At 35.3% G+C, this 19,697-nt stretch overlaps 1 protein-coding gene across 1 annotated transcript in view; it reads right to left on the reverse strand.

Annotated features, from left to right (window-relative positions):
* The window catches only part of LOC150102951 (zinc finger MYM-type protein 1-like), a 23,134-nt gene extending 8,977 nt beyond the window's left edge, over positions 1-14,157 (reverse strand). The window contains exon 1 of the mRNA XM_090398015.1: positions 14,051-14,157. Coding sequence (XP_090254141.1) covers positions 14,051-14,157 — 107 coding nt within the window. The remainder of the gene's footprint in view (positions 1-14,050) is intronic.
* Positions 14,158-19,697: the final 5,540 nt, after the last annotated feature.

A 19,697-nucleotide genomic window follows, 5' to 3' on the forward strand; every position in this document is an offset into this window, starting at 1 on the left:
TATCTGCTATTAAAACAGATAATGGAAACATCATAGAAAATCATGACAAAATCCTGTTATATACCTTGCAGTACTACAAAAATTTGTACCAAGCCAACCAAACATCTATGGAGGCCACGAATATAATTCTCTCCGATGTGAAAAGACTCTCACCAACAACAAGGAGTAACAGAACTCCCCATCACGTTACACGATCTGAAAACTGCCTGTACCTCCTTACCTAAAGATAAATCTCCTGGCATAGACGGACTCACCACTGAATTTTTCCAGTCCTTCTGGGAACAGCTTGGACCTATCCTCTACAGAGTATATGTCGACGAGAATACAAATGGCTTCCCAATCAATATGACAACATCAGTTATTAAACTCATTCAAAAGAAAGGAGATGCGACGAAATTAGGAAACTGGAGACCCATCTCTATCACAAACACCGACTGCAAAATTATATCCAAAGCCATTGCCAACAAACTTAAACCCGCTCTGAGCGAAATAATAAATAGGCATCAGAGCTATTCCATCCCTGGAAGATCTATCCACGAAAACTGACACCTCGTAAGGGATCTCATAAGCATAGCGAACAACAACAGCGAAACAATGGGTCTTGTAACAGTAGACCAAGAAAAAGCTTTCGACCGCGTTGAACACCTTTACCTCTTCAACTGCTTGAAAGCATTCGGTTTAGGCTCAAGCATCATTCACTCTATTAAAATGTTGTATGTCAAGGCACAGTTTTGCATGAAAATAAACAACAGGCTTACTATAACTGCAGAGGTATTAAACAAGGCTGTCCACTCTCCGGTCCTCTTTACACAATTGCCATTGAACCCTTTTTGTGTAGACCCAGCATGCTGCTCAGAGCATGCCACCCTAAACTTCCCTACCAAACCATAACCCTGACAGCATATGCTGATGATGTTACAATCATATCCCGCAAAGAAGAGGACTTCCATAACATACAAATGGCATAACAACAATATCAGGCAGCCTCAGGTGCCAAACTAAACACACATAAAATCATAGGACTGTGGTGTGGCAAATGGAAAAACCGAACCGATTCCCCAATGTCTGGTACCTGGTCCACAGAGGAAAACAAATACCTGGGGATTTACCTAGGAAACACTAAACAAGCGTTTCAAGCAAGTTCTAGGAAAGTGGGCAGCAATACGAGCCTCTGCCTCCACAAGAGGGAGAACAATAATCGTTAACCAAATAGCTACCAGTGTCCTTTGGCATACACTAAAGATTCTTACGCCACCAGTGCAATTCATCGAACAAATAAAGTCAACCATATATCGATTCATATGGAACAAAACAAACTGGCTTTCCTACTCCAAGCTATGTACTTCTCTCAAAGATGGAGGACAAAATTTGGTCTCCATTGACAACAGGATAACAACGTTCCGCGCTCGATTAATGCCCTACAACAGGAAATATCACACAAATGCACCACTGGGTATATTTTCACTTCTGCCACTAGAGGTCTCTCTCTCTCTCTCTCCACCACCTTAAGAATGACAACAGCTCAAGTGCCTGTAAATTTAACAAACTTCTATAAAGATGCCCTTCGACGATGGAAGAAGCTAAACCTCCAGCACACAGTGAAGACAGCATCCCTACCTGAAATCCTCATGGAACCCATCTTTCACAACACGATGGTAAGAAGCCTGATCACAGAGAAAGAATTTTTCTTTCCTCCATGGAGCTGGCAAAACGTGAGGATCTTGGGTGACATTCTTTCTCCAAGCCTCACTTGGCGCTTTCCAAATTCGCTCGAAAATCTGGAATATGAGAATGAGTCTGAGCAGATCGACACCGTAAAGGCCGCTTTTCAAGCCGCTATGCCTGATAGCATAACAGAAGTGGGGCTTAGCCCTCCAAACTCAGAAGTTTTGGCGCCTATCTTTCTGATAAAAACCAATAACTCATGGGAGAAACTTACACCCAGCAACACCAACAAGATCTACAGCACTCTAAAACAACATTCGAACCAAAGCACTTTGTTGGAAAATCCTGCATCATCTGATCAAACACTATTTCAATGGGATCTACCATATCGCACAAGAGCCATCAAACCTGACGCAGATATTCAGCGGAGAATGTGGCATAATATATTACCCACTCCTACTATATTACGAAAATTTAACTCAAACGTCTCAGATAACTGCCTCTTCTGCTACCAATTAGGAACGGTCCGGCATATCTACTTGGAATGCCCAGTCAACACTAAATTAATCAGTTTGACTCGGGAAACGGCAGCTCTTACCTGTGGTAGTCTTCATACAGAAGAGGAATATTTCAATCTCGTCCATGTGGAGTCAAATAACCATTCATTCTGCAATTACCTTTTAATCATCGCGAAAGCGGTAATATACAACTTTTACCTCAGACATACAAGACCAGACAGCACAGCAACTTCACAGAGAGAGGCAACTGACCAACTCACTGCAGCCTTCCAACAAAAGGTGAGAAGTCGGATTCTACACGAGCATCACCACCATAGGCAAAACAACACCTTAGATCTTTTCCACCAAGAATGGAATCCATGGAATCAACTCCTGGCTGTGCATTATAATCCACTTTCCAGCATAGAAGTGACACCTTTATCCCCCCACAAAGAAAGGGGGAAGAAATAAGGATTGTTGTGCTTAACAGTGCGAAAATTAATCAGCTGGCACTCTCATGTAAATAGATAATATTGTGCAATAGTAACTTCTATGTTCTTCCACATTTATGTTCTTATACAGTATCATGTTAAAATAACTCTTAATGGCTTTAATTTAATTTTAAAAAAATGTAATTAGCCTTATAAGTGACTTCGATGTAACATACCTCAACAAGAGTATGAGCATGTAACCTCTCTGTCTGACTGCAGAGAACCAAAAACCGGTTAATCCTGTATATAAGATTGTTATGTTTACAATAAAAAAAAATATTGCATTTGATTGAAAACGAAAGAAACTGTCGTTCTTTACCCCTTAATATAATCTTCTTATTGCATTATTTAGGAAAAATAATTTCTAATAAAAGCTTCATTTCATCCGAATAATATATAATAAACTGGGAAGGATTAAGTTGCTTTTTTTCAGAATACGATGCCTGCATTCTGATTTTACAATACCTTGTGCTTTAGACAGACCTAGGTTCGAATGCTGCCGCGTGCGCATAGATAGAAAACCGGCCAGAAGAACACCGTCAAAAATTTTGGACATAGTGGGTCCGATTTATGTGAAGCATAAAAAAATATGTAAAAATGTTGTGCCACACCCACCTTCCAATTTATGATTGCATAGATGAAACCCATTAAACGGCTATTTAATTATGGCTATTATTTAATGGATTGATGGTTATTTAACAGTACAAAGCAGATGTAGGTGAGTGGTGAGTATGCAGAGTGTCATAAAGAGTGAGTTGACATGGAAGTGATTTAATTCTTGAAGTTATGAGGTTCCAATGGAAGATATACTTCTGCAAATAGACAGCTCAAATGAGATTGTGTGTAAGCGTTTCGATTGAAAATTTTATGCTTTTCAATATTGTTCAATCCGGAAAATTTTCTAAGGGCTACTTGCAGCTGTTTTTTTTTGGGGGGGGGAACTCTCAACAGGAGGATTCTGGAGATTTTCTTTTCCAGATCGATCCTACATTATGAGATCCCTTACACTCCTTATATATGCACAGTTCAAGTAGGAAAAGAATGTGTTGGCCAGCTGTGTTTCTTTTTAAAAACACAACTTATATTGTGCACGATTTCCACGTACTTTATGATCCGCTAAGTATGGTACTGGCTTTATACTCGATACTTTTTTTAATGTTGAAGCACAACACAGAAGATTGTAAATAGTTGACATAATAGTCGATGTGGTAGTATTAATCACTGGGAGCAATATTAATAGTGTAGTTACTCTGAGGGATTCTCAGAATATGTCCAATAGTGATTGCATGGATGTTTTCATCTGAATAGTTTTAGGAAGAGGGTGATTCTGAAAACATATATATATATATATGTACAGTCTGTACACACACACACACACACACACACACACACACACACACACACACACACACACACACACACACACACACACACACACACACACACACACACACACACACACACACACACACACACACACACACACACACACACACAATAGACAGGGGTGTGTGAAGGCAGTGCCTGAAATTGCTTCTGCTTTTAACTTAAATTTGTGCAGTATCAGTAGTATACCAACCACTAGTGAAAAGATCAAGATCAAGATTAGATAAGGAATCGTTACATGATTGGTTGTTCAGATGAGACGTCATTGTGTGAGTGAAGTCATGAGTTTGGAATGTTTGGAATTTTTCTGGGGAGCATATTTGTCAGTGACGTCACATTTGTTTTGTACGCATATGGAATTGTGGGTGATTGGTTCGAGATAAGGATTCGTGTTGTGATTTGTGGAACACTATGAACAAAATAGGGGTAATGTGTATGGGGAAGCCAAATTTGAATGGAAAAGGAAGATATATTAGTGGATTAGGATTTGTGCCATGATTGGTGGGACACTAAACAGAGGTAGGGTGAATGTAGGAAAGCGACGTCAGTGTCATGGATGTGTTGTGTGAGATGTAGATAAGTAAATGGTTTGCATATGGAAATGTGGGTGATGGTTAGAGATAAGATAGTGTATGGAATGTTTGTAATTTCGCTGGGGGGCCCATCTGTCAGTGACATCAAGTGGTGTGTTTGGTTTGCATATAGAATTGTGGGTATTTGGTTACAGATAAAGAATTGTGACGTTATGAGTTTGGAAATTTCTGGGGAACATATATATCAGTGACATCACGTAGTGTGTTTTGTTCGTGTATGGGCTTGGGTGTGATGGTCAGAGATAAGATATCTTGGAATTTCCTAGGGTGACACACATCTGCCATTGATGTCATGTTGTGTTTTCGCTTGTCTATAGATGGTAGTACGAATTTTCCAATATAGGTTTGGGGTATTTCATTCCAGATATTAGGTATGGGAATTTTAGTTTAGAGTGAAGAACTGTCCCTCTCTCTCTCTCTCTCTCTCTCTCTCTCTCTCTCTCTCTCACACACACACACACACACACACACACACACACACACACACACACACACACACACACACACACACACACACACACACACACACACACACACACACACACACACACACACACACACACACACAATCTTTTTCTTGTCAATAGATGAGTATGTGAAATTTTTAGTTTAGAGTGAAAAGAGATGGTGGCAGCATTTATACATTACCTGAATAATTAATTATATGCTATCACTGGTGTCCTCTCAACCACACACACATTTAGTCATGAAAAGTTGCTAATGTATCCCATGGTGATACTCTCTAATGTATGTACTCTATGATTATTCTTATGAAAAACTATTCAGTATTAGAATTAAAAATTTCATTTTGAAGGAATGGTCAGGGTAAGTGTCAGGTAAACAGTTCTATAAGTAAAAACAAATGAGTCAAGTGCCTTTTCAGTTACTGCAATTCTTTCATCCAGTGCAGCTATCGTATTGTGCTTTGGTGTTTTGTGTCCAATAAAGTAAAATAATGAGTGAACATTAATGAAAATAATGAGTGACAAAAGTCTTTGAAATTTTCTTTCTTCAGGAAAATAGCACAAGACAAAACTCTTCACATAGCTCTAAAAGGATGGAAAACGATTATTATTTTAGAAGACACGTACATTATGATATATTTATCCAGGGCCACTTGGGAAAAGTTATGCAGGAAGTGGTCTGATATCCTCGGCTACTTGCAAAGAAGAGTTGACTATGAAATGGACCTCGGTGAGTGTTATATTCTGAAATGCCAAGATGGTGAACTAATGCTTGATGATACAGGAAATGGTAGATGTAAAGTTTTCTTTATTAGTTGTGAAGAAGCTGAGAGATTTTCACCAAAAATGTATGACATTGATAATCATTTACTATTTTTGGAAACTAAATTACCAGCAATTCGTATAATGTGCAAAATTATCGCTAATCATCTAAATTCATCAATGGTAAAATTAGACCTTCAAGATTTTATTCAGTTTGATAAAGATTCTTTATTTTGGGATATTTACGAGCATTATACAAAAACTGCTTGTGTATATCTGGTGACAAAAGAATACATGGAAAGTTTAATGAAGCATGGTGTCATTTCCAGACCAATGCAATATCAAATGAATGAATGTGTGCTTACTATGGTATCTGGTCTTAAGACACTTTTGCATAACCAACTATTTTGATGTAATGTAAAGAAATAGTGAGTAACGAACATTTTCTTTATTGAAATCTTTGGAAAATGTTAAGAGTTTAAAAAATATTGTGAAATATTTTTAGGTAATTTATGTTTCAAATTTTTTTCTCTGTAAATAATAATATTTTAGCAAAATAAAATATGCATTTGTAAACTTAAATGAACAAAGATGTGTGTTGTTGCTGTTGGGTTTCCCACAGTGAAATTTTTACTCAGTTATTCTGTTTAAAATTTGATATTAAAATCCATAACTTTATATCTTAATGCAATTCTGTTTAATTATCATAAAACAAATCATTACTGTGAAATTAATGCCAGGTACAGGGAAACTTGATATCCTGTAATTAATTAATTATTTTAGAAAATTGTCTAATGTTACCTATTGATATTGTTTGAGTTATCTGTAAACATATCGTTCACATACTCGAAAACCCGAACTGTTAGAATTTGGTGTTTTTACAGAGAGATAGCAGATAATTTAACCCAAAAACGTTAACTTAAACTCTATGAAAGCTTGGTATAAAAAAACGACTGGTACTTTGCAGATAACACAAATATAAATTTTGTCTTTCCCCACACAACATAAGATAAAACACATCAACAGCATATACACCAGCACGTGAAAACAGGTCTAATAGTCAGCTGCATGAAAGTTTCATTTTGTTTCATTTTGGAAGGAACGGTCAGGATAGGGTTCGGTAAGGTAAACAGTACTATAAGGAAAAACAATCAAGTTCAGTGACTTTGGACTTAAGCAATCGTTCATCCACTGCCGCTACTGTATTGTGTTGTGATGTTTTATGTCTGGTAAACTATAAATAATGGGTGAGCCACAAAATTCTTTGAAAGCTTCCTTGTGAAAAGTTCTAATTGTTTAGAATTTTGTAACAGAAAGTTATCATAAAATATAAGATCAGAACTAATAATCAGTGAATTAATGATAATAATAATAATTAACTGTTTATTTGTGGTGTCATATGAAGCAATGCAAGAAGAATGAGGGAAATCGAATATGAAAAATCGACAGCAGGTGAAAAATACGAATTTTCAGTTATCATTGGTATAATCGATTGTCAATTTCTTTTGAATAAGACTTTAAATTTATTTCCTAAAGAAATTTGTATTTCTGATGGAATTATTTTAAGATATGCATTGACAAAATCATCTTCTAGTTGGAATGAATTACCTGAAAGAGTTAAAAAACAGAATCCTTCGTTAATAAAATATGACCATCAGCTGAAGTGGGAATTTGGTTTTCTGGACAAACAAAGAAATTGAACAATAGAATCAACATGCAAATATCAAATATTGCTCTCCAAAGGAAGAGAAAAATCAAAAACATTAACAATGTTAATAGGGAGACCTGTTCTTGATGTAAATGAAACTGGATGCCCAAAACGTGAAAACATAACATGTACTTTTAAATGCTTTTGGAAAGATAGTGAACGCTTCTGTGCTTTTAATGATGCTCAAAAACGTATGTATTGGGTTTCAAAAAAAAAATAAATAAAAATGTGACCCTTAATTTTACTACAATAATTCCAACGTTCACAAATGAAGAAACTTTCAGATAAGAGTCACATTGTTGAAAACCACATGATGGCAATTCCACAACCAATGGAAGAACCATTGAAAAACAGCGCAAAATTAACAATGAGCAGATTAAGGACCAAAAAATAAGATTATATATATATATATATATATATATATATATATATATATATGGTCTTACTTAAATTTTTTTTCCTTGTGAAATTTCTTGCCACAAACTAACCAGAGACTTTTCTTTCTTTTTTTTTTTTTTTTTTTGAAAATCCACTCAGTGAATTAAAAGTCTTATTTGTTCATGCAAGCCCTCAAATATTTCAAGAAACTGTGTCAACTCTTGCAAAGCAAAAGGAATCGGGTATTAAATTAATAGCTAGAATTTTAATGGAGAAGATTTCACCTGAAAAGTGACAATTTGTTACTATATCAGTAGATACCTCCACCATACTAGAAAAAAAACAGTCGTACTGAAACTACGACTGTTAGAATTTGGTTATTTTACAGAGAGACAGTAGATAGTTAATACTGTGTGCATATTCAGTCAAGATATATCAATAGATTTTGGCTTAGACAAATGCTCAATTGTGGGAATATCAGGAGGAAAGTTTGAAGACCTGAACGAACTCGAGCTGCTCAATGGCAAAAAAATCAAGGCAATAAAATTCGAAGATGGCTACAAATATTTGGGAATTTAAGAAGTATCAGAAATTCTGCACAATAAGATCAAAGAAAAAACTAGAGCAGAATACATAAGGTGACTAGGAAAACTCCTTAAGTCAATGCTTTATGCTAGAATTTTGATAAAAGGAGTTAACACCTGGGCCATACCTGTTCATTGATAATCAGTAGGCATTGTTGAATGGACCAAGCTAGAGTTGGAGGATTCGGACCGAAAAACTGGAAAATTAATTACAATGCACCATGCCCTCAATCCTCGCAGTGACATTGATACTATCTATCATGCAAAAAAGGTGGCAGAGGATTACTATAAGTAAAGCAAGTTGTTGAAGAAAAAAACGAAATCTGAATGATTATCTGAAGTAAACAAGGGAAAATTTTCTAATTTAGGTAAGAAAAGAGGGTTTATTTAAACCCATGGAGACAAAATTGGAGTACAAGACCAACCAAGTAAAAGTGAGAACTGAAAGATGGAAAAATAAGGCATTGCATGGAAAGTACCTTCGCAACATAGAGGACAGCGCTGACAGCAATTTGGCCTGACAATGGTTGATAAACAGTGCACTAAAGAAAGAAACAGAGTCGATAATTTTTGCAGCACAAGAATAAGTCATTAAAACCAGCATTATGAAGGCAACAAAAAATTCAAGAAGACAGTGAAAGCATGTGCAAAGAGAAGGAAGAAATGGTAGACCACATTATAAGTGGGTGCAGCAAAATCTCACAAATTGACTACCATAAAAGGCACAATAATGTAGATAACATTTTATGTATTTATGAAAAAAGATTGATAATGAAAGAGCTAAAATACTCTTGGATTTCAAAATCCAGACTGACAAAAGCTTGGAATGTAATCACCCAATATTCATAATATTTATCATGTTGATTCTGTTTATCGAAATATCAGTATCTTTTTTCTTTAAAAAAAAATATCAGTTTCTTTTTGATGAAAAAGAAACCGAAAAAATTACAAAGTATCGCGAGTTGCAAGTATCGTTTTCTTTTGACGAATCTGGCAAAAGAAAACGAAAGCTGTTCCCATAATAATAGGTGCTTTAGGTGCCATCCCCAAAACACTGAAAAAATATCTAGAAGCCCTCGAGTTGGATATTAAAAATCGGGCAGTTGCAAAAGGCCGGTTTGTTCCGCACAGCATTCATATTCAGAAGGTATTTCCACCATTCATAGCCCTTGGGTAGGGCTCGAAATTAGTGGAATATAACCAGCCTTTTATTTAAGGCTGAGAAAGCAAATCAAGCTTGGATGAATATTATATATATATATTAAGCAGCGTTCTGTCTGATTGCTACATAGCAATGATTTAACTATTTCGGAAGCAAAAACAAAAGCATGCACACGCATAATTTAAGATCTTAAGCAAATACACAGAGCTGTTTTAAATAATCAGAATCCTGTCTAATATCGTGTTTAACTTCAGTGATGTTGATTTTCTGCAGTTATAAATACAAGTGTCTTGTATAATTTTCTACACCCAAAGTTATTTTACTTTCTAATAAAGATAGAATAAATCTTGTTTCTGTATATTAATTTAATACCTCACCGTTTTTGCAGATTGTAATCACTCTCTCACCCCCCCCCCCACATCCCAAATGCTGTACAAAGTTCCAGAAAATAAAACTCTTAGGAAGAGAATCCCGCGTGAAATTGCGAACAGAGAACTTCATGCAAGTTCTTTCCTCACCTGCGTTAGTATTACATTGTCCATACAAGCTGTTAGACAGTCAGAACATATTTATAGCACATGTTGTCAAAGGTAATTTATGCAAGTGAAAATTTTTTTCTGCGCAAATAAATTTACAAATAAAAGTTAATTTACTATAAAGTGAACAATTACGCACTCTATTGCACTGAGTTCATCTCATTAGGAATTTTTAAATGCAACACTTCACCGAGGTAAGTCATTCAGTTTTAATATTCGTTAATTTCGTCACGTCTTTCAGTTTGAAAGTTGGTGATTAAATCCAATTTTATCAAACGATATATAAATAAGTTGATGCCTGACTTTCACTTTAAAGAACTGCTCATTTTCCTCTTTTACTGCACTAAGCTTTAATTGACTTTCAAAAGCTTACTCTGAGAGATTAAAACGAATATAAAATTGTTTTGTTTTTCTCCATTTTTGCACGATGACCTATGTTGAAGTTACATATATAAACATAGGTCATCATCGTCATTCATTCCCGATATATGCAATATCTGTACACCCAAAAGGGTGTACAGATATTGCACTGCGAATATAGGTTACTATATTATACACTAGCGAAACATGAAATTAGTTGAAACTAACGACACTTAAAACTGTTTATTTCCTAGCTTGTAGTCTCTAAAGAAAAATGATGTCACGAAAACCAACGTAAGAACTTTGGAGTAGTCAATAAAACTCAGTATTTTGAGTTTTGTTGACTACTCCAAAGTTTGATTCCTCTCAAGCGAGTGAAAGTTCGACTAACTCAGTTCGAGAGAGAGAGAGAGAGTCAATCTTTGGAGCAGTTGAGGTTAAGAATATGTTTCTTCAAAACAGTGAAAAAAGTTTATTCAGTAGGCGGTAAGAAAGTGATTGAAAAGAACAAAACTCTATAAGTTTGGTTTTATTCATTATATATATATATATATATATATATATATATATATATATATATATATATATATATACTGTATATATATCTTGTATATATATAACACCTTATAGATATCCTGTTTTACGACCCTCACTTTTATGACTAGTATATTTTTTTATGATGACTGTCTGAAATGGCAAACAACAGAAACGATACAACAGCAATGCATGTCCTTCAAGTGAGGACATTGAACTTTTGAATCTTCTTTGGAAAAGATAACGGCTATGCTTGAGGTAGCAAATTGTTTCTATTTGCTACCTTCATCTTCACTAGAGACTTCTAGAAGTCTCTAGTGAACATGTAAATGAATTCCTGGTGTTGCATTGAAGAAATTATCAAAATGGCAGAGTAAAAAACTATCGAAGAAGAATAAAAAATTGAAGAACGTTCGGCGTTCTTCAATTTCAAAATTTCAAAACAAAAATTGGAAACTGATGATTCAGATGTTGAATAGAGCTTGGACATGTAGGAAGTTTTTTACCTTGGGCATATATTATGTTAAAGATACCAAGCAATTTTATAAGCTAGGTTTTTTAATCCTTTTTCCCAAGTAAGCAAACAGACAAAAAAGTCAAGTTTGCGGCTGCACGTAGTGCAACACTAAGCAACTCGTTGTAAAGGTAGAATAAGCTCTGATCACCTTCCTTGGAATTTTCCCTAATGCAAAGCACATTTCCTTGCGGAGATGTATGATGCTATGCATTAAGGAAAGAATTCTAAGGTAAGTGATCGGAGCTAACTCTACCTTTACCACGAGTTGCCTGGTGTTGCGCTACGTGCAGTCGCAAACTTGACTTACTTGTCTGTTTGCTTACTTGGGAAAAAGGATTAAAAAAACCTTGCTTATAAACATACCCTAGGCAAAAAAACTTCCTATATCTTACTCTCATCCTGAGATTTTTATTTAATGAGGTCAAAACACCTTATGGCAACGTGTTTAGGTATTTATAAGCTTTGTAAAGGGCCGGATTTAGACTTGCTGAGGCCCTAAGCTATACAAATTACAGAGGTCCCTACTGTTTTAAATTACATCAGCTAGTCTCAGAAAAATTTAAAATATATACGCCTTTTTAATATATGAAAATATATTGTCTTTTAATTTTTATTAAAAAAATAATAAAGTATGCATTTACAAAATCACAGAAATAATTATAAAATTAAAGGGTTTTAAAAACGACAAATAAAGCTCAAAAAAAAGAAGACAAAATATCTCAATTACTTTTACAATGAGCCAAAATGATTTTAATGTTATATTTTGTATATTTAAAATTATTTAGAAATTATCATCGTGATATGTCTGACTTCATTTGAGTGATTTTTCTACGAATATTTTTTATCAATTTTTATATTTTTTTGTTTTTTTATTTGAGGCCCCTGCAGATTGCGAGACCCTAAGATGTAGCTTTTTTTAGCTTATACGTAAATCCGGCACTGGCTCTGTATTACTTCACCCTTGACATTTTTTAGGTCTGCTCCCACTGACGAGACCTCAATAAAGATCGAAACCGGTGTGGTTCTGGCTCTGATTTGAGAGGCTCTGCTTGGGGGGGGGGTAGGTTTTAACCTGTCTCTGAGTGGGCCACAGCTGAGATTATGGCTCTACTTGGTGGTGGTGGGGGTGAGCGTGCCACTGGGTAGAGCCAGTGCTGAGAATTTCTACTCGGTGATGGGGTGAGCCTGTGACTGAGACAACGCTGTTGGGAGATCTTTCAGGATCGTCTTATTTTTAGAGCACGCTTCACCTATACAAAGGTCGAAACCGGTCTGGGTAGTGACTATTACCTTAATGCATAGAATCATACATCTCCGCAAGGAAATGTGCTTTGCATTAGGGGAAAATTCTAAGGAAAGTGATCGGATCTTACTCCACCTTTACCTCGAGGTGCCTAGTGATGCACTACGTGCAGCCGCAAACTTGACTTACTTGTCTGTTTGCTTACTTGGGAAAAAGGATTAAAAAAATCTATCTTATAAAATTGTTTGGTATCTTTAACACAGAGCTTGAACATCTTAACTACAGTCAGGAATGCGTCATGCCACAGGGAAATTTATCGAAAAAAAAAAGAAAAGAAAGATTGCTTAGTTATTAGAAAGAATGCAGATTTTTATTTTTTTTCTCGTTAGAAACAACTGCTCCCACAGAAATTGTCAGGTCAGGCGGATCAAATCTCCCAATTTCTTCCTGTCTTCCTAAATTATTTCTTCGTGACCAGGTTTCTTTTTTCTAGATCTTCTCTTATCTGGTCTCTCCATATTTCTCAGGTATTCTTCTTGATTTCTTCCCCTCAAATTTCTTTCCATATATTCTTCCTGATATTCTTTTCAAGTTTATCTTCATTAGATCTCTCCAGAGCACTTCAAGCAAGAATTCATAAGCATTTCTTCGACACTTTTTAGTCCTACACTATTTCCAATGTCCACATTTCTTATTCTATCTTTGCTTGTTTCTGTCAACATTGTCCTTAAAACTTTCATTTCCATTGGTTGTATTATATTCATGTCTCTCGCTCTCTCTCTTTTTCTCTCTCGTTTATTTATTTTATTTTATTTATTATTTTTTTTGTTGGTCTCCATGTTCCTGCTGCATAAGTCAAAATGGGCAAAAAGTTACTTTTGTTAATCAAAACCTTGCACTTTAATGGTACCTCACTGTCCCAAAGTAGAAAATTTACACTGGCCCAGTCAAATCCTCCTCATAATATTCTGGTCTAAACTTCCATTGGTGCAAAATATATTTTCCAGATATTCGACGTTTCACTACTCTTCGAATTTTGTCCATTGTGTCAAAACGCCATTAACTGTTATATTTCCACTACGATTTAAGACTCTGTACTCACTCTTTCTACTACTAATTTTTATGTAATCCACATAGTTCTGTGTTACACTGCCCCATTTATCCAATTACTTCTGCAGTTCTTCTTCTTCTTCTAAATGTGCCCAAATCGCCACATCATCTGCAAACACAGCTGTTTCTCCTTTCTGGTCATTAATCATATCTAGTACAATGTTCATCGCCGCAATTAACAGCAGTGTTGATAAGACAGTTCCATGTCTTAGTCGATTTTTAAGTGTCAACTATTCCAAATTACAAAATTTAGTGTTCACACACAGCATTTAGAGTTAATCAAATTAAAGAAATACCATAAACAGGGTTTTCCAAATTCCCAGTGTCTTTCAATCATTTTTTTACAGCTTAAATCAGATCAATAGTTGATCGACCTTTTCTAAAACCAAACTGCTCTTATTAGATCTTCCTCTATTTTATCTCTTATTCTTGTTTCAATTATCCTTTCATAAATCTTTGCAGAGTGATACAATAATGTTATTCCTCTGTAGTTACTACACTCCCTTCTGGAGCCTCATTTATATATTGGATCAGTAATCCCCTTTATCCAATCATTAAGTATCACCGTCTTTCTCCATATCAGTCCAAAGATGTCGCATAACCATTTCAGTTCTGTAATACCAGAAGCTCTGATCAGTTCAACAGACAAACCATTTATCCCAAGGGAATTTCCCTTCTTCACCTTCCTTGATGTTTCTTCAACCTCCACCATACCTATTTCTTTATTATCTCTCTCATCAATGTATTCATTCCAATTTATTTCACTATGCTTTCATCTTTATTTAACGGATGTCTAAAATAACGGTGCTACTTCATCCTTAATCTTTCTTCCATTAGTCACAAGATTTCCATCCCCATTTATTAAAAAAGCAGGCTCCTCATGTTTTCATCTTCTATTCTTCAGAAGTTCGGATAACATTTTTCTCCGTTAACATCTCCTTCCAACTTGTGCGTAAATTCAACCCAGCTTTTTATCTTTTCCTCTTTAATTATTTTTGCATGACTCCTTTTCCAATTCTAAACAAGCCTATCATCATTTGATTTATTCTTCATAAACGTTCGAAAAGCTTTATTTTATTTTCTTATTTTCTTTTCCTTTTCGTCTTGCACTTATTCTTCCACACACTCTTCTTCTGTTCCAACTATTGAATCTCGAAATTTGTCCCATTCCTCATCTACATTATCTGTACATAAAACCTTGAACCTAATCCAAGACTCAAATTCTTACATATTACTTTAGACTGTTAATGTCCATAGCTTTAGCTTTTCATCTCTTTTCTTACCAGATTTATCTTCTATATACTTTAAAAGTGGCTATAAGAAGCCTATGATCTCCATCTAAAGCGACTGAAGGCAGAACTTTGATGTCCATGACTAACTTACTCCATTCTTTATCAAGGCCCATCCCAGTTATATCTTTTAATTTTGTGGAGCTTTGTCTTTTCTGAAACCAGCTGTTTCTAATTTTGAGATCACTTCTGATGAAAAAATCTAATAATATAATTTTACTTTCTCATTTCTTTAACCAAAGCCAAATGGATCCAAAATGTTTTTCTACTCCTATTCTTTCTTCTCCAATCTGTTCATTAAGATCTTCTAAAATGACCACACTCTTATTCTGAATAATACGCTCTAAATGATCCTCACGTAATGTCTTTTCCTTGTTGTGGTGCATTGTATAACTGAATTCACTTGAAATTCGTATTCCATTGCATCCAAATACAAGCCTACTCAGTCTATCACTAATTCCATCGCACTCTAAGCGACTGTCATTTACTTCTTTACTAATGATAAAAACCGATACTACCATTTAATCGCCATTTGTTCATTTTCAAAGGCAAAACAGTCTTCTGTTGTCATTTCCATTTTGTCTCACTCAAACTCAAAACTAATCAACTCTCTATTATAACATCCACTAACTACGCCTCTTTATTTTTCTCTAAACAGTTAATCTGGTAATGTGTTTGTCATTTCATTATTCATGGAAAGTGTATTTTAGTTTGGTATTCATTTCTGTAGTATTTTATAATAATTCAAACTGTATTTTAAGGATCGTAATCCCAATTCAGTACTAGACCTATAGGGAATTAGGGTTCGATTTTTGGAGACTCGCTTTACGACTTTCAGGAGCCAAGTAGATTGCAAAACCATGGATCCAGTGGTAAACATTTATAATATGTAATAACAGACTGTTGTGTTTTATCATTTATGCACATAGAAGCTATGGAGATTCAGAAATTTTGTTCGTTGCAAACTTAAGTTGAAAAAACTTCTTATTTCGATTCTTTCAATTTTGGCTAAATCGTATTCCGGGTTTTTGTCCAGTCGACACATTATGAGAGAGAGACTGCAGAAATTCGGAGGGGTGGGAAAAGGAGAGAGAGAGAGTAGGAGATTGACAGAGAATTATCTTATCAGGAGTATAAATGCATGTGAAGCAAACAGCGTGGATATCTGATTAGGTTTCTTTTCTTTATTTAATCCTCTTTGAGAGTATGGACACCATCCAGTTAGAAGTCCTCAACCATTTGAGTTTCTTCTCTTTATTATAGGATTATTCAAGTGGCCTTAATGATTGTTGTGCAGTTGTATCAGATGTGTAAGTGTTTGGTTATGCAGGCAATTCATATTTCTGCATTTCCTTTTTCTTAGATAATTCAAGTCTCCTAACCTATAAAGAAAGGAAAAACTTTGATTATTGCTTGTGAAAACACATAGAATAATAATATTTGGACTGAGTCTGAATATTAATTATTCATACAATTGAACAGAGTTTGAAAATAATTACATTAAAATCTCACTTGCATAGTCAGCCGAGTGAGTAAACCTTCCACTCTCCAACCAGGTGGGTTCAAATCCCGCTACATCTTTCGGTGGTAGACAAGTTTCCGTCTCCGGGTTTGAGACCAACATCGCCCTCCTTACTGAAGGGAAAAAACTGATTATAAATGTTTCATATATGATTTCAAGAAGTGGGAACTTGATTATCAAACTCTTAATCACTATACCAATACATTTACAACATTGGGTGGGTGGGTTTTACATAACTGAATGAAGATACATATAAAATATTACCTATTAGCAGAGTAAAGAATTTTTTTTTAAATCTCATTCCAAGATATTATCGTAGTTTAATTTATTCACATTTATTATTTGGGAAGTTCTCTGTTTCTGATGGGCTTCTTAAAATTATCTACAAATAATGAAGGTGAAACCATTGATTATGTGCTTATTTTAAAAAAGAAGAAACTGGAATAGTACATGGCATGAATCGCCTCTAAATCTTATTTAAAAAAACATCACGTAAAAGCAAATGATTTATGGTAGTTTATCTGATGGTGATCAGATACTTGTCACAGATGATCTCATTCCTTCCATACGATGTCGTCATAGTAAAAGTGCATCACATCACATCACTAACCTAGTTATGTACTGAATGGACATATGATGTATCAAAAAAATGTTAAATTAGGTTTCATATGCCTTATTTAGAATAGCATTTAGAACATGATAATGACATCTTGCACTCACCTGTAAACAGTGAAACATCGTCTAGTTCGCGTTTTGAAAATAAGTTTGACACAAAATAATCAATTGTTAAAATAGATTTATGAACAGCTCTACTTTCAGCTACAGAGCAGAAGCTACTTTTTTGTGGAACGCGACATCATTTGTCTGTATAATTGATTGTTCGGGATATGAGATGAAAATATGTGCAACCCAGGTTCATGTATAAAGAAGTGAAGCTCGACCGTTGACAACCGTGTTAGTCAGTAAAATGTCATTAGTACTGGAATAACATATGGTTTGCTACGATGTCATTTGTCATCCATATTAATTAAGTAGTTTGTCAACAGAATTCAACACCGTTTAAAATAACAATAATGACATTTGAATTCCATTGAATATAATTAATATATTTTAATAAATTAATTGCAGTTTGTTTGCTTTAACACCGACTGAAAGGACATGATTCTCAGTACATCATCATCGTTTATTTATAATTTTACAATTATAAATAGGGAGACCAATCAAAACAAATAAGTAGTCTGTGTACACTAAGACAGGACTTGAATGTTCTTTTGACGTTAAGGAAAACCAGGCTTCTCTGTTATATGCTAATTGACGAATCTCTGTTGCGGTGAGTTGGGGGAAATGGGGAGAATATTGCTGATATTATCAATATTGAGTTCTGGGTCGGTCTCTTTTTCTTTTTCCATCTGTAGGGGTGTAGAGGAGCTCAGCATCAAAAGGTGCAGAGGGCTGGTGTCTGAGTTGGTGGCCGAGCCATTTTATTTGGTTTCTTTGAACAGTGCTGACCAGAGGATCTTGCTGGGTTTCATGTAATATAGTATAATATAGTAGAGTTGGGAATGTGGTCTTGCCAGGAGTAATCCAGGATATTTCTTGGACAGGTTGTTCCAAAGCTACTTATAATATTGGTTGCTGCTTTTGTTGAGATGTTCCAAGTCTGGGAGCCGTATAGTAAAATAGACTGGGTGCACTTTTAAAGATGAATCTTCGTCTCCTTTGCGATGAGGCTGGACTTCCGTACTTTATTAAGACTTCTGTGGAACTGGAGAGCTTTCTGTTTTTTCTTGCCTTAATGTCTGTTACGGAATCTGAAATGTGTGATTCTAGGTATACAAAGTCCTCTACTTCATGAAGGTAATCATTTTGATTTATATAGATGTGCCCATCTATCTGATATTTTAATATCTCTGTTTTTTGGGAGTTTATTTTTAGTCCAAGCATTTCTGCGGTTCTCCTAAAGCTGTTAAAATGGTTTTCGGCATCTGTAATGTTGGAGTCAATGAAGACTCTTTCATCTGCAAAGTTCAGGTCTTCAAGGTGTATCTGTATATATGGGTCTTTGATGAGGATTACATATTTAACTTGAATCAATTTAAAAATATAGTCAATCACTATGATGAATAGATATGGGGACAGAATATCTCCCTGTAGGACTCCTGTGGTAATGGGAAAACTGTTTCAATCACCATGGATATCAAGCCACAGTACTAGCTTGATATCCCTGGTAGGGTGCCTTGATTGCATTAAGACTGATAATTTTAGATGGAATGCCGTAGAGTGTTTTCCATAGTCTTTCCCTGTCAACAGAATTAAATGCTTTAGTAAAATCAATGAAGTTCAAAAGCAATGGTAAGTTCTTGTCCTTTGAACCCTCTATTAGTCTTCTGATGCAGTGAATGTGTTCTAAAGTATACCACGTTTTTTGAGGAATCCAGCCTGGTCTGTACGAAGTAATGAGTTATAAGTGGTTCAATTCTAATTCTATTGTAGATTTTTAATGGAGTAGAAAGGAGTGTGATTCCTCTGTAATTTTCAGGTTTCTTCGGATTACCCTTTTTTGGAATTCGTATTATTATACCCTCTTTTCACTCTGGAACTTTCCCAGAGGAACGTGCAAAGTTATATATGTGTAAGGGTTGTTCTTTGATGTTTATAGAGCAATGCTTTAGAGCCTCAACTGTGATGCCATCTGCTCCTGGTGATTTTCCTGATTTTTGTTGTTGAAGAGCATTGTGAACTCCTGCATGGTGAAATCGTCGCAGTTAATGATAAGAGTTTCTGGTCCTGTGGTTTTCAAAATGAAATCAATGTTTGGGGATGGTGTGTTTAGAAGAGTTTGGAAGTGTGCCTTCCATTCATCAAATTCTTCGGTCTTGTTTTCAAACGAGGTTCC

This window comes from Typopeltis vanoorti, chromosome 9 (genome assembly GCF_054136105.1).
Source record: "Typopeltis vanoorti isolate ZY-2024b chromosome 9, IOZ_Tvanoo_1.0, whole genome shotgun sequence".
Taxonomy (NCBI): Eukaryota; Metazoa; Arthropoda; class Arachnida; order Uropygi; family Thelyphonidae; genus Typopeltis; species Typopeltis vanoorti.